Here is a 16,652-nt window from a genome sequence, read left to right on the forward strand (position 1 = left end):
CCTGCCATTTTCACTCACAGGAGCATGGACTGCCAAGTTTGGGTCTACAGGACTGACATATGTTATCTCTATACCTGCTTGTACATTTGAAGTACCAGTGATTTCCCCCTAGACATACTCTTTGAATGTCTATGGGGAAAACATCAAGGATTTTTAGGATGGCTTGGTTTTCTCAAGTTTTGTTTATTTTTGTATTTGTTTTACATGAACTGAAAATTCTGTCAGACACATTTTCATTGCTTGGAGAACACGTTTCATAGTCAGAAGACAGTTAAAAAAAAATAAAAAGGAAGATGTAATTCTATAAAGTTGGGGAGGGAGAAGAGGGGGGAACCTTCCTAATGGCATATTGAGCTTGCTCCTGTCTCACTTGAGAGCTATGAGAAACCTCCTGCCAACTTCCCTAGTAGTAGTGTTAGGTCTTGTTATAAAGTGAAAAGCTGCAGACAGAGGTAGGATGGAAACATATACAGCATCTCATTCCAGAGTGGTGATCAGGGATACAATTTCAGCTTTTCACAATGACAGTCCTCCTGGGTTTTTGTGTTTCTCTCCCAATGGAAAAGGTCAGTAGGAATAAAGGCACTGTGAATAACAAAGACATTTTTTTCTCCCTTCTCCTCTTCCTCAGCATTTTCCTTTTTCTCACTAAAATCAGTCTCTGTCCCTAAGGGAATCTACATTGATAGAAGCTGCACACTCAGATGAATCCTGGGAAATATACTGACTTTTCCTTACTTGCATCTTCCTAGACCTTGATTCCAGTACAGCCCTGAATCCTCATCACCTACCCTGCCCCACACTCCATAGTACATGGAGCACATATGTTGGCAACTCAGCTTGGCACTCTGTGAGACGCCCCCCACAAGCCCTGGAGAAGGGTCAGGAGGAGACAAGCCCTCTCACCCATCTTGTCCTGCTCCAGCTGGAGTCACCAGTCCACAATGACAGTGTGACCCAAATTGGGAGTAGAACAAAAAGATACAGAGGCAGCACCCCAGCAGCATTTGGCTATCCAGCAGGTTGAAAATGGAATTATATGATTACTATGGTGAAAAATCATAAGAACATCAGCAACTAACAATTTTTCTATCACTTGTTGTCACATTCATTCAGAGTCATCTTTTGATACCAATTTATTTGCTACCACTACTACAGAGTTCTGTGTCTGGGCCTGTATTTTAGGGTTTTCTTTATAGCATCCCTATTTTTGCCAAGAGCCTAGGATCCTCCCATGTATGAATGCTTCCCTGATGTTTTTTACAAGTATGTAAATATTCCTTAACAGGTACACAAAGACATTGCAGTAGTGATCACTGCTTTAAAGGCTCTCAGCTCCTTTAAGAACTGAAATGCACTATCATCATTCCTTTAGTAAAAGGATAATCCTATAAATATATGATGTGCTATTTTCCTACATTGGTTTTTCTCTTCTGGAAACTCAGCTTTACCTTCCGATCTCATTCAGAAACATAATTTGGCTTGGTTCTCCAACTGGAATCCTCAAAGGACATTTGATCATGTTTAAGCTATCAGAAATGAGTCAAATTCCTGTCCTGCAGGAAGTTCTCCTAATTTAAGATATAATTTCTGATGCAAATGAAGATGAAAGATGGAATATTGAAATGTTTCAACAAACACAAATTTGCATTTGAGAATGCTGAAGTCTTTCAGTAGATTTGAAATCATCACCATGAATTCAAATGTTTTCAATATCTTTTGTCTTTTAAGGCAATTTAGTCTAACAGATTGTTTATGTATTGTTTGTTTATGGTCAGTGTAACAAGTTGTGTAACTTAGGATCAATTTAAACAAAAGCTATCTTAAATTCTTTTGATTTCCCAGGCCTAGAATAAAACAATTAAAAAAACCTGAAACACACACACAAAAAAAAAACAACCAAGAAATTTTGGGAAGGCGAGAAAGCAGCTTTGTGGAATTACAGAATCACAATCACAGAATCACAAAATACATCTGGTTGGAAGACACCTCAAAGATCATCTAGTCCAACCCTCGATCCAGCACTGAATGTTAACACTAAACCATATCTCTAAGCCCCAGGCCCATACTCTACTTGAACCTCTCCAGGGATGGTGACACCACTGCCCTGGGCAGACAATTCCAATGTTTGATAATCCTTTCAGGGAAGAAATGTTTCCTAGAACCCAGCCTAAACTCCCCCTGGTGCAGCTTGTAACCATTTCCTCTAGTCCTGTCACTTGACACCAAGAAAAGGCTGCCTCCTCCTTGCTCCAGCCTCCCTTCAGGCAGATGTAAAGACTGATGAGGTCTCCCCACAGCCTCCTCTTCTCCAGACTGAGCAACCCCAGCTCTCTCAGACAGTCCTCACAGGGCATGTGCTCCAGGCCCTTCATGAGCCTCATTGCCCTTCTCTGAACGTGCTCCAGCACCTGAATGACTTTCCTGTAGTGAGTGGCCCAGAAATGAACACAATACATCATTTGAAATGAAAAATTGCTTAAAAAATTCCCAATCAGTTTAAGGCACTACAGTATCAAAACAAAAATTGGATGTCTTACAAAGGTAAGACAATTCTTTTTTCTGAGACTCACAGTGCTCATCTACTTTCTTGTTCTCTTAGCTTTACTTAATTTCCTTTCTCAGATGGTGGCAAATATCTTCATTTCTTGACTTTGCCCTTGATCAGAAGCAAAAAATACAGTGGTGCTGCAGGACAGGTTGTTCTAAAAGTCTTTCAAATCTTGCTGGTGAAACAAATACTAGGAATCCTACAGAAGACTTCTCTTCCAGATGAAAATTTCATAGCTGTCCCCGTTCTGAACAACCACCTATCTTCTTCTTAGATGGATTCACCCAGTGATTTGTACAAATATTAAAAGCACATCATTTAAAGATAAATTTTAGGATCACTTCTGTGAGATATTCTGCATGCCAGGACACTCCTTCTCATTTGCTTAAATGATCCTAACTTCCTCATATCCTAACACACTAGGAGCTCTAAGAAATGCAATTTTTCTGACATGTGCTTGAGGTGGTAACCTCTGACCTTCTAATTTTCCAATTTCCATATAATTAATTGTTGGTTACTACAAATTCAAGTAGAAGGTTGATGGAGAAAGGGGGAAAATGAAACAAGATGGATTTGGAAAGCTCATGTTTCCAATGCGACCACTTAGATAAAAGGATTTTTTTTTCTTTTGCCTAATTTGTTTCTAGTTGCAGCTCTAAGGTCAGAATAAGCCAAGAGAATGAATGGAATAAGCGTCCTGATGGGCTGCCCGAAGCTGCCTGGTGTTATGGATCAGCGTAAAACCAGCTCTCTTTCCTCTGCCTGGCCCGATGTAACTCACTGGAGTGGCAAATTACATCAGACCTACAGCTGTAACCCGACATTATGATTAATTTGATCAGTAATTTCTCCTGTTTTTCATTTTAATCGGTGTGACTATTCTGCTGTGGCAGGTCTTTCAGATCTAATTAAGATAAATTTCAGAGTAAAAGACTTGGCAGAATTTTCGAGTCAAATCCGAGCATCAAGTGTGAAGACCTGCAGCACCAGTCAATCAATTTCCAGTAAAGACGGCAGGCTGTAACTCAGCAATCAACCCATTAACACTTAAGCAAATTTTATAATCTCCAGGCCTGTGCTTAGTCACTCTCTCAAAACATTCTGCCTACCAATAAAAAGGAGAAAGTGGTATTATATTTTTAAACACCTGCCCTAAACTGCGTCTGCTAAAACCACCAACAGAATCCACAAGTGGACACTCATGATAGATCTCAACAGTACTGCTGGAAAGGGTTTAAATGCAAACATGAAAACAGCGTGGAGTGACTTTTTAGTGGGGTTTTTATGTTGGGTTTTTTTTAGGCAGTACCTAGAAACTGAGCAACCTCTTTTAGGTGATGATTTCTACAGGATCCTTCAAAGATACAACATCACTTCCAGAATATTGCACCTCAGACTCAGTAAGGCCACGAGGTTCTCTGTGTTTACTTGGTTCACTTGCTTCCAAGTTGAATTCTTTTTCTTGAACTAGAAGTTTGTGACTTGCAATTCTGATTATTTTTTTCTTTTCCTATTTTTTCTTTTTTTTTTTTTTTTTCTCCTTTATTACAAAGAGGTAAGAGATATGAAAAATAGAGGAAAATAAAGTAATATATTTTTAATATATTCTCTACTTTCCTGAAAAAACTTGGAAATATGAGTGAAAAGAGTAATTGTGATAAATGAATACTAGCAAAACTCATCCGCTGTATTTAAAAGAGTATCCGAGGGGCTGTGTCTATTTTTTCTGTCTCTATGATGCCCTCTCTGCCTGGATAGGCTTTGGAAATACAAGACCTTGTGGGACATGAATCCTTTCCTAAATTTGTCCTGGGAGGTTATTATTTATTTATTTTCCCATTTATTAAATACTTCAGTTGCTTTAGGGAGTTTATTAAATGCTCCCATTTCAGAAGCCAGAGCTAGCTGGACAACCAGCTCCACTTTTCTCTCCTTCAGAGAATTCTCTAGCAAATGGTTTCCTATATTAGCCTCAGCTTCTGCCCCTTGGGTGCTAATAATGCCAGTTGTTTTGCTCGAAGATTAATTTCCTTTGCTTTAAATGTGAGTCAGACACCAGTACTCCTTGTGCTTCTGAAAATAGCAACACCTGCAGAGTATTTTTGGATGGACCAGGCAGCCAGTGCTCCAGCTGAGAGGAGGTTTCCTCAGGGAATGAGAGATTTGCTTATAAAGTTTCTTTGAGAATGCCTTCAACATCTCTTTGCTCTGTTTAAATGCAGTATTCAACAGCTTTACAGAATGAAGCCCCAAAGCCTCAAAGCTCCAAAAAAGCAGTGAGCTTCTAGGAGAAGAAAGACAGCTGGGGAGATCTGAGACCCTACTCAGTCCTGAAGATGGATGAAGTCTTACACATAACAGAAACTAGCCTTTCTGTGGAAATGAAGCCCATGCATCTCCAGGTAGAGCAGCTGCCTTCAAAGACAGCTGTGCCAGGAAACCAGTTTGCATGTCTCTGCCCTGTGCATCAGAGCCAGTGATCATAGTACAGCGCAGTGCAGAGACACCTGAGTGCCCACCTAGGACAAACTGCCCTGTTGCCATATCACAGTGGTCTAGTTGGTGGTGGACCCAGAACGGATGAGGATTATGGAAATGCTCAGAAGAGATGAGAAGAGAGCAAAGGAGGCTGTGGATGCAGTGAAACTCAAAGCCAACAATTTCTCAAGCAAGATTCAAGTTTGTCAACAGTAACAGCTGTGTGGTTCACAGAACTACTGAAGTGGCAAAAGAAGAGTGTAAGAACACAGTAGGGGACCTGAAGTACAACTGGCATTTGCAATGGGTAATAGACATGTATGTGTGTGGTTCATCAGCATGACAATGACTTCTGTCACAAGTACTTGCCTTTTACACTCCTGAAATCACCTTGTCAACCCATAAAAATCATAAAAATAGGGTAAGGATACTCAGAAATCAAAAACTGTCAGCAAAACAAGAGGTTTAAGTCTTTCTCTACTTGTTTGAAATTACAAAGAGATAAAATTTGCAAAATGTTCTCATGAGTTCACCAAGCCCAACTCAATTTAGCTGACTTCAGGGAAGCTTCCATGCTCCTACTTTAGAGCTGAGACCTAGTTCTCACCAGTATCTTCTGGAAATCCATTTAAGGTCAGAACATCAGCAGGTTCACTTGAAGCAGGAGATGGGCATGTACCTTCTTGATTAAATGTCTGCTCCACATGTCTGTATCACCTGTTGCCTTATGATGTGCAATATCTTACTCCCTATTGATACCAAAAATAAGGAAATCCTGGAAAATGGATTCAAAGCACTGAACTTTCTCACCATCTACAAAATATTTCTTTGTCAACCTGATAACCAAGTAACTTGGGACAATTTCAGACAGTCATATATTGCACAGTATCATACACAGGAAGAAGGCTAGATAATTTTAACTAAAAGCCTTCAAACCTCAGTGGCATTACTGGTGTTATAGCCTTGATTAAGTTGTCTTGATATCAGGATTCAATAAGCATGAGAAGTACACAGCAGGTCTTGGGTGTGAACATAAAGACGGCCCACAGCTATAGTCCATGCAAACATCCCAGCTGCTTTCCTCAAACCATCGGACTTGGTTATTTCTTTGGTATTTTAAATGTATGGAAAATTAGTAAAGTGTCAGTAAACATTGGGAATTCTTTAAATTAGATTTTTCCTAAATGAGAAGCTAACCAGTGAATGAGGCTGGGAGGAAGGGAAGGAGAGGTTTGGGGTTTTGTGACTGTTGGAGCCTCGGGCACCTATGTACATATTCTCCCTCATTTGCAGCTGAGTGTTTCAGCCTTTCTACTTTTCTTTTCTCTTTTGTTATAAAAGTGTTGAGGTTCCAAATACATTATTTAAGATTAGTATGAAAATTTGATCTGAAGGAGGTTCTGGTTTTGCTGTGCTAGAGTTTGCCATTACTTGGAAGATTTTTCTGCTGTTGTCATCTCCTCACTTCACTTCTTCCTCCTTTTATTTTTTTTTTTTTTTTTTCACTCATCACCTTCCATCAGCTGCAGTTATTGTAGGCAGGCTTCTATGACAAAAAGGTGCTTTAGGAAAGAGTTCTGAAAATGGTCAGAATAATTCTACAGCAGGGCCATCCCTGGGGGATTTCGTGTTTGTCTGTTCCTACTGGCACACAAACAGAACGGTAGAAATCACTGGGAATTCTTCTATTTCTACAGTGTAGCTATTCCTTTGTAGATCTGGCTGTGCAGATGTTCATCTTATCCATACCACTGAAACATTGTGTGAGTGTCAGCATCAGAAGCTAACCTCCATTTGGAGCCAGGTAAATACATGTTGCTGATATAAATTGCCTTATTCTGGTAGTCAGGCAGAAAAATTGGCTGCTTAGTAATTGGCTCATGTGATTTTATATAGCATATAATCAAGGTCTTAGAGCTCCAGAAATTTAATTGGATGTAAACTCTGTAAGAGATGCTAACTATGCTTTGAAGTTACAACATGCTGACCATTGAAGAACCTGTGTAGTTTGCCAGGCAGTAACATTAAACATTGACAGGAGAAGCATTCTTTCCCAGAAGTAAATGTTTCCAAGTCTCCAATTTACAACATGAGAAAGGTTATCGTTCTCCTCTGGATTTCTTTATCTTAATCAACTGACATAATGAAACTGAAATCAGACTACAATTATCTATACAAGGAATTTCAATATTTTAAAATGAAGGGATGAAAATCTTCCACCATCTACCTGAACTGACCTCCTGAAATACATCTCTGCTTTGGAGAAGTCTCCTCCACTTTGCTGTTTTTCACAAATCAGCAATGATCCTGGTTCTGGAATGTTTTGCTTTTTACCAGGGAAAATCTGGAGCATCATCACTAATGTCAGTACAGAATCCAGGCCCTGGGACCTAAGGTGGGACTTTTCATCTTTCTACACAATCACTAAAACACTTCCTAAAAATAATAGATTTATAACTACAATCTAGCCTGCCAAACTAAGTAATGAACAGTAATAAAATTAGAGCAGAGTATTACAGAACAATGTGGCAAGAACCTTTCTGAGACTTTTAGCTGGTGTGTGCTGCACCAGTATTATTAATTTCTGATCAGCTAGCAAAAATGCCTCACCCAGGTATACCTAAGCAAGTCACTTTCATTTAATTTGCCTTCTGAAGGACATGACAGCATCTGTACATTTTGAGATGTAATTGCAGTTATCCTTCAGAGTTTTTTTGAAACAAACACAATCATCCTCCTGAATTACTGACTTTCCACGACAATTTCTTGAGGTTGCATTGTTCTAAACTAATATCTTTCAGACAGATCCTGAATAATGTAAGAGGATAAAGCCCACATGAAAAAATCAAGAATTCAGAAATGGAATTTAAGCTGTCAAACTTTGTTGATCTTTATTCCCTTAATATTCTTCAAACAAACCACATTTCATTCTAGTTCATGAAGAACATTACCTTAGAGGCCATAATATATCTGAATTTTGTTCTAGGTCGATTCTTAAATGAAAGCATTAGACATTAAAAAAAAATACACATTCTAAGCAGCTATTATGAACTGGATATATGAACTGCTACTAAACGTTTGCTCCCTCCTGTTTTAGGTTTTGTTTGGTTTATGTTTGTGCAGAAGAAAATAATTTCAGATCCAGTCCTCAAGCTAGATGGGTAAAACAACTTTTCTCTGCAGGATTTAGAATGGAAAGACAAATATGATGGAGGAGATCTCACCACTGGAGGAGATCTCACCACTGCTATGCTTTAGAAAAGTACCAGAACACATCTTTCAGCCATATATAAAGTGCAACAGCGGTTCCTTTGGAAATATTTTTGACAGTCACTTGCATTTTAAAGAGCCTCAGCAATATGACAGAGCATGTTTCAAGTTCTTAAGTACTTCTTAGGGAAGCTTGAGAAGTATTATACTTGCTATAGAAATGCTGTAGAAATGGCTAGAAGGCCAAAAAAATGGCTTTGCAGACCTCACTATGGTGAGGCCTGAAGTCCTGTGTTGAATTCTGGCTTCTCTTCTGGGTGTCAGCACACAGCATTTTTGTATCTATGAACAAACTTTGGGTTTTCATGGCTATTTAAATGGTAGTGATCAGAGAGGAAAGAGCATTAAAAATATTTGTGCCCCAATTTATTATGAACTCTTTAATGCTGAGCCAGAGTTGACAGCTAATGACTTCTAATTCCTTGACTGTTCTGAAAATGTCTCAGTCACACAGCTGGCTTAGCAGTACTGAATGCCAGACTTCTCATGCTAGTGTCTTTCATTAACTCTAATCCCAGTTCCTGAAAAGTTCAGAGAATAGCTTTTGAACTAAAACCATCTGAGAGTAGTTGGTTCCCTCCTTCCACTTCTGTTGAATCTGTCACATCCAGACTACCCTTGGAAGGGTAGTTATGGGGATAAACATGCTAGAGACCTGTGCCAAGATATTCTCATGAAAACATTGACATTAGCATCTTCTATGCAAGGAATTGCTGGGTTTACTTGCTTTTATTGTACTTCTGCAAGTGAGATGTGACCATGGAGAGCTAACAGTAGAAAGTGCTTCTACTGGCCTATATCTGAAGGTCACAGATGAGACTGGAAGTACTTGTATTCAGCTGAGATTTACACCAGGACCAGAGGCTGTATGAGAGCCAAGGCTTCAGATTCACTGTTAGGACAATCCTCCTGAGGTATGTTCACTATGATAATCCCACTTCCTCCTTAGCCCAGATCTAAATTATGAGTGCATTTGCTTTGTAAAACTGAATGCCATTTGAAGCACAATATTTAGCAGGCAGATTTAGCAACATACAATGCGTACAGTTAGTGTATGTACATTACAGCTGCACCAAGCCAATAAAATGTAACAGAAGCTCCTCTGGAAATATTCCTGTCTCTCTGTGTCAATAATCTGCATACTAGAGTCCCAAAGCACTTACTAACATGATAGACTAGGCATTAAGTTGTGCCTAAGTAGCCCTTAAGACAATACACAGAAGAAGCTCTAGAAATATTATGCTCTACTATAAGGAAAAGCTCAGGAAGCAAGGACACATCTCTTGTGGACTTTTAAGTCTATTATCCAAACCATAAAAAAATCAGATTTAATGCAATTTAGTTGAAGCTCAGATTAATGCAGGTTTAACTGGCCACATGCAAACACAGCTTTGTGTAAACTAATTCCCTTAATTGTTTGAAAAGGGATTTTTTAATTATTAAGCTAATGCAGTTTAATTTCTGCAGGAAATGGAACTGAATCTATCAGCGTGGATAAAACCTTTAAAGTGGTGTTTCAAAATTTAGAAAGTAAAGTGAACAGAGACTGCTGGTTTCTATGTGCAGTTTCACTGCCCAGTAAAAGAGAGTCTGCTCACTTCACAGACTACCCTGGTGTTTATTCCACTTGTGGAGAGAGTCAAAACTATTGTTGCAGGATGTGAATACAGCATGACATATGTAGTGTGAGGACATCCAAGTACAAGAAATTAGGACCATTGGAGCAGAACTCTCCTGTTTCCATCCAGGCATTCCAGGACAGGCGGAGCCCAGAATTGTTATGGGTGCCACAGCTGTTGGTCTATTAAAAACCACCCTTGTCATCAGGGTAAGTATCTAGGAAAGGCATTAACTGGCATTCTTAGCTTTGGAGTCTGTACTGAGACTCTTAACAGAAGTATCTGATTCTTAGTGGGATAAGCATTAGGACTGTGATTTCAAGAGGAAGGATATCCCATCAATCCCTTGCACACACAGTATATATCACAGTATTGCCAAGGTTGGAAGAGACCTCGAGGATCATTGAGTCCAACCTGACACCAGAAACCCCATGACTAGACCATGGCACTAAGTGCCACGTCCAATCTCCTCTTGAAGACCTCGAGGAATGGTGACTCCACCACTTCCCCAGGCAGCCCATTCCAATGACTAATGACTCTCTCAGTGAAGAACTTTCTCCTCACCTCGAGCCTAAACTTCCCCTGGCACAGCTTGAGACTGTGTCCCCTTGTTCTGGTGCTGGTTGCCTGGGAGAAGAGACCAACCCCTTTCTGGCTACAACAACCTTTCAGGTAGTTGTAGAGAGCAATGAAGTCAGCCCTGAGCCTCCTCTTCTCCAGGCTAAACAATCCCAGCTCCCTCAGCCTCTCCTCACAGGGCTTGTGCTCAAGGCCTCTCACCAGCTTTGTTGCCCTTGTTGACACCCACCAACAGAAGCTCTATTTCTTTCAGGGTCAGGAACATCTGCTAATGAATCGCAGACTTTGCTGTCCTCATAAGTTATCATAAAGAGTGACTGCTGGGCAAATGGTATTTGTGAACATCACATGTTGAATCCATGGCAAAAAATTAGATAGTTTTCTATGGGTTTTATGATATGGGCTTTAAAAAAAGAGAAATTTAGTCACTAGCTATGCTGCTCTGGCTTATCAGGCCTTTTAGGTGTTCTGCATGCCTGTCAAGATTAATATGAGGTGGAATTTCTCAGCCTATGTGGTCAGAAGGTGTGGCCTTCACTTGATTCCCCCTTGCATCAGGAGGGTATGCACTTTCTGTCACTAGACAATCAGAGATTTGTATGTAGAATCCTACCTGCAATGGATTTGGTGAAGTAAGAGGAGATGGAAGGCCATGCCCTGGTGATTGGCTGGGTTTCTGAGGGGAGCTGGAGGACTGTGAGGCTGGAGGTGGTTGGCTCTGGCTCTGGGACTGTGTTTGGTTCTGCTGTGGTGGTGCTGACGGCTGTGGCTGTGGCTGCTGGGTCTGCTGGGTTGGTTGTGGAGTCTGTGTCTGCTGACCTTGCTGCTGTTGCTGGTTTTGCTGCTGCTGTTGCTGCTGTTGACCTTGCTGCTGCTGCTGTTGATGCTGGAGCTGCTGAAGATGCTGGAGCTGTTGAAGCTGGGAATTCAGTGATGAGGTAGCTGTGAATTGAAGAGAGGGAAGGAAATTATATAGGCTTCAGTAACACCTACTCTATTAGAGATATTCTAGAGCAAATTCTGGTTATGTTACAGTGTGGGGCACACATCATACTGAGGTCAGCTGGCCTCAGAATTCAGGTTGTGGGAAGAAGCCTGTTCCCAACAATACTAGTCTGTGGCTCTGCCAGTGCAGTTCTGTGGTAAGAGTTAGACTTGACTGGAGGCAGTGAAAGCAAACCTTTGGCAGGACTACAGCTCCGCCCACAGGACAGGCACCAGAGCTGACCAGCAGCCTTTGTTCAGACAAGTGAAGCCAATGGGAATTTTGCCTGCCTAGAGAAGAGCCAAACATGATGTTGCTGTAACAGCATAGCAAGGGCTAATAATATGAAGAGGTGTTGCTATGTAAAGGAGGAGAAAACCAGAGTTGTTAAATAAAGGATGCTCTGAAAAGAGTTTTGTCATGTCTTTATACACCAAGTGTAGAAAATAAAGCATTTATCTGTGAAATTTCTTTGGCAACACATAGGTAGTAAAAATATCTCTGAAATTAGAACTTCCCCTTATCATTCACATCTCAAAGCTATAAAATTCCTCTTGTAAAATATTTTGTGTGCTTGCACTACTCACTTATTCCTCGTAGGAAAGGTCTGTCATGTTTTTTTAGCATGTGCTCCAAAGAGAAGCCTTGGAAAGTGGTGGCTGGCAGGAGCACCAGCTCTGCTGGCACAGAGGAGCAAACTCTATCTCCCAGAGACACTTGCAATTGACTAGGGTGTTCATTAAGCTCAGGAAGGCAAGTGCTACAGACATGTCACTAAGGAAGAACAGCTTTAAACAGCAGCAGAACATCACAGAACCTGATGCTTTCTGGAGATATGACCTGAATAAGTCATCTGGTTCTCTGACCTTACCCACTTCAATCAACATCATAAAGGTTGCATTAGATGGCTATAAGATCCCAAGAAGAATAGCCTACAAGGTCAATGCACCATTTTGCACTCTGTATACTGCTTTGCCAACACCACTCTGTATTCTGATTTCCATCAGCATAAGTCAAAGTAGACTGGGAATTAATAGAATGTTATTTCTAAAGTGAGAATTTGGATCTCATAGCCAGAAACTGTTCACCAAGTTATTTGTGGATTGGCAGATAAAGCCAAGCTGTCTTCACTTTCTTTTCATATCAACATCCCTATTTCATCTTTCTAGATGTCTATGACCTGGGGATGAACCTGAGGTCTTAGTATGATTTATGAAATCAATAAGCCATAAATTGGAATAAGCCAAAGAATAATAAAAAAAAGAAAATAAAATGGAGAAAAGCAGAATAAGTAAGACAGAAAAGGCTGTACAAAAGAAAAGGTAAAGTCTTGGTAGGAAGAGTTGTTGGTCATCAATTCCCTTATTCACAACTGCTCTACATTTTCTTCCACCAGGGGCAGGACTCAAAGTACAAATATTCCTTTACAAGAGTAACAGTCATATATATGTGACTTCAACAAAGAGTTTGAATAACTTAGAGGAGTAACTTCCATCAGGGAAGTTACTGATGGCAGTTTTCTGTTACAATATAAACCATCAGGTTAAAGACACACATGGTATCTCATGCAAAAAAAATCAGACTTGATCAATAAGGGTACACTCCCATCAATGCCATGCTCATAATGCCTACGTAAATCGCCCAAAGCCAATAGGTTAACAAATGTAAATATAGTCTAAAGCATATGAGAAAAATGAATGAGGTCTGTATTCAAGAAAGCAACTGCATAGACAAACATTAACCACAGCATGAAGGACCTCAGTTGGCAAGGAATATTATTTACCAGTTCTGTATGTACACAAAGGTGGAAAGACCATTTCCATGAGAAAAAATCTAGCTCATCACCTTGTGCAGGCCAGTTCCACACCTGTGATGGCTTAGCAGTCTGGACAAATAACTGAGAAGCAGAACCAAGACTTCAAACACATCAGGCTCTTACAGCTTCCACAGACTCCAATACAGAAATGAATGAAATGATGCTCCACAGAAACATATTTTGTAATCTACATGGTTCATAGAGAGGAATGAGGGGGCATTTTATATACTGTGTGCAAAACCAGACAGGATGGCACAGAATTTCCTCTAGAGCAAATGTGATACTGTGGAGGCTTTTGTACTGCAGTGGCCCCCAAACCCTTTTCATCCCACAGTGCACTCTTATAGGCCATGGCTTGGAAGAATGGATTTATCAGAATGGCATATGTTGCATGTAGGGCACTGGGTCATGAAGCTGGGGACAGGTACCAGCATTTGAGGTAGAGGGAAAGCCATCTACTGAAGTATTTCTGGAGCAGAGAACTTGTTTGACTCCTTGAGGTTTGATGCCTTTCAGCCAGTTTGGAAAATATGGCCAATAATTAAAAGAATGCTGCAAGTATCAATCTGAGCTATCTCGAGGTAGCATAAGAAGGAGGGATCACTGTCATTCCAGTAATAGCAAAGTGCAAACACAGGCGGGTGATCCATTTTTTGTCAATGATCTTATGACTGATCTTACGATAGACTAAAAATATCAGCTGACAGCATATTAAAGATAAACACATCACTGCCTGGACTTCTTAAAATCATGACACACATGACATGAGGAGAATGATAAAGATGCTCAGAGTTTAAAAGAAATGAAGTTTCTTGACAAACTAAAACAAATGAGGGGTGGTTACTAAAAAGTTTAGCATTTTATGTGTTTGCATGTGGCTCAGAGCAATCAGAAGAGTAATATTTAATCATTATTGGTATTAGTGTTCTCCACAGAGCATATGATTTTCTTTAAGGGTGCTTACATTGAAATGCTGCCAAACAGTGATATGAGTAGCCTTGTAAAGTTATAAAGTATAAAGCACAGATAAAGATTTTCAGAAATACTACTGATCTGTTTGTTTACCACGAGGCAAAAATCTGTGCTTACTGAAATGTGTTTTTATAGATGGATGGCCCTGCTTAAGCAAGAGAGATTATATTGTTTCAGGAGTTGAGATTCACTTGCTAGAAGAGTTCTCCTAATGGTGTAGCTCTCAGTTTTATTAACGAGTCATGCCTTTGGACAGCTATTTAATTGCATTCTTTAAAATTAAATCTTCATGAAACTTCCATTCTCCACAAACCCAATACTCTCTTTAACAGACATGTTGATTTGCACATTCTTTCTCCTGCCCATCCATAAAATAAAGGACAGAATCCAGAGGTGAGAAAAAAGGACTAAAACATCTCAAGAGGTTTCTTTTTTTTTCTTTTTAGCCTACATTTTTGCAGGTTCAGGTCCTACAGAGCAGCTAATGTAATGAATGTTGAATGGCTACAGCCAACAGATTTCTGCACATTGACAATGCAAGCATGTGCAGCCACTCAGGAAAGCTGACTTGTCCAGTCAGTGAGGAGGGTGTGAAATTAACTTGGAAAACATCACGTTTGTAAATAGAATAGAATAGAATAGAATAGAATAGAATAGAATAGAATAGAATAGACCAGGTTGGAAGGGACCTTCAAGATCATTGTGTCCAACCCATCAACCAATCCAACCCACCTAATCAACTAAACCATGGCACCAAGCACCCCATCAAGTCTCCTCCTGAACACCTCCAATGATGGTGACTCCACCACCTCCTCAGGCAGCCCACTCCAATGGGCAATCACTCTCTCTGTATAGAACTTCTTCCTAACATCCAGACTAAATCTCCCCTGTCGCAGCCTGAGACTGTGTGCTCTTGTTCTGGTGCTGGCTGCCTGGGAGAAGAGACCATCATCCATCTGTCTACAACCTCCCTTAAGGTAGTTGTAGAGAGCAATAAGGTCACCCCTGAGTCTCCTCTTCTCCAGGCTAAGCAACCCCAGCTCACTCAGCCTCTCCTCATAGGGCTTGTGTTCCAAACCCCTCACCAACTTTGTTGCCCTTCTCTGGACACGTTCCAGCAAGTCAACATCCTTCCTAAATTGAGTGGCCCAGAACTGGCCACAGTACTCAAGGTGTGGCCTAACCGGTGCAGTGTACAGGGGCAGAATGACCTCCCTGCTCCTGCTGGCCACACTATTCCTGATGCAGGCCAGGATGCCATTGGCCCATGCTGTGGGCATGCCCAGCACTCTCAGATAATGGCTTAAAATGGAAATTTTTTTAAAATTCCCCACCTAGGGGCAGAAAAGCTTTGTATTTAATACTGCTCAATACTTGAATTTTGGCTGATGCAGGGATATCACTCTCACAGTAAAGAGTTTCTTTCTTATACCTAAGCTAAACTTACCCTCTAAGTTTGAAGCCATTAACTCTTGTTCTATCACCACATGACCTTGTAAAAGTCCTCCAACTTTCCTGTAGACCCCTTTGTACTGGAAGGCTGCTGTAAGGTCTTCTCTGCCTCAGAGTGAAGAACCCCAACTCTCTCAGCCTTTCGTCCTAGTAGAGGTGCTCTAGCCCTCTGATCATCATGTCCATCCTCTGCACTGGCTACAATAGTTCCATGTTCATATGTTGGAGACTCCAGAACTAGACATGGTACTCTGGGTGGGATCTCACCAGAGCACAATAAAGTGGGGAATCCCCTCTCTTGACCTGCTGGCCACGCTTCTCTTGATGCAGACCAGGATTTGGTTGACTTTCTGGGTTGCAAACAAACATGTCTGAGTCACGTTGAGCTTCCATGATTCTCATCAGTCAACACCCCAAAGTCCATGTTCTCAGGGCTGATTTTAATCCATTCTTTGCCCAGACTATATTTGTGTTTGGAATTGCCTAGAACTTGAACTTGGGGTTGTTGAAATTAGTGAGATTTGCATGGGCCTACATCTCGAGCCTGTCAAGGGCCCTCTGGATGGCATCCCATCCATCTAGCATGTTGACTGAACCACTCAGCTTGGTGTCAATGGTAAATGTGCTAAGGGTGCACTCCATCCCCCTGTCCACATTGCCAACAAAGATATTAAATGGTGCCAGTCCCAATACCAGCCCCCAAGAAATGCCATTCCCAAAGACACACAGCAGGTGTATTGCAAAGGTGGATTTAGGGCTCAGGATCCTGCCTGCATTCTGGTGCTCATGCTGCTGATTGCACTGCCTCTCACAATGTGTGTCCTATCAACAGCAGGAGTTGTGTCATATTATTGTTTGTAATCAAATCCAATCCAACTCCCAGAGCTTGCTTGCATAGCTCATCCATTATAAATTGTAGACCTGTCTAGC

General features: G+C 40.8%; 1 protein-coding gene across 7 annotated transcripts in view; it reads right to left on the reverse strand.

Moving 5' to 3' along the window:
- POU6F2 (POU class 6 homeobox 2) overlaps positions 1–16,652 on the reverse strand; it is a 321,124-nt gene that overhangs the window by 93,033 nt on the left and 211,439 nt on the right. For all 7 annotated transcript variants that reach the window (XM_054161003.1, XM_054160996.1, XM_054161000.1 and 4 more), the window contains one exon: positions 11,111–11,439. In XM_054161003.1, coding sequence (XP_054016978.1) covers positions 11,111–11,439 — 329 coding nt within the window. The remainder of the gene's footprint in view (positions 1–11,110; positions 11,440–16,652) is intronic.

This window comes from Dryobates pubescens, chromosome 4, assembly GCF_014839835.1.
Source record: "Dryobates pubescens isolate bDryPub1 chromosome 4, bDryPub1.pri, whole genome shotgun sequence".
NCBI classification, from domain to species: Eukaryota; Metazoa; Chordata; class Aves; order Piciformes; family Picidae; genus Dryobates; species Dryobates pubescens.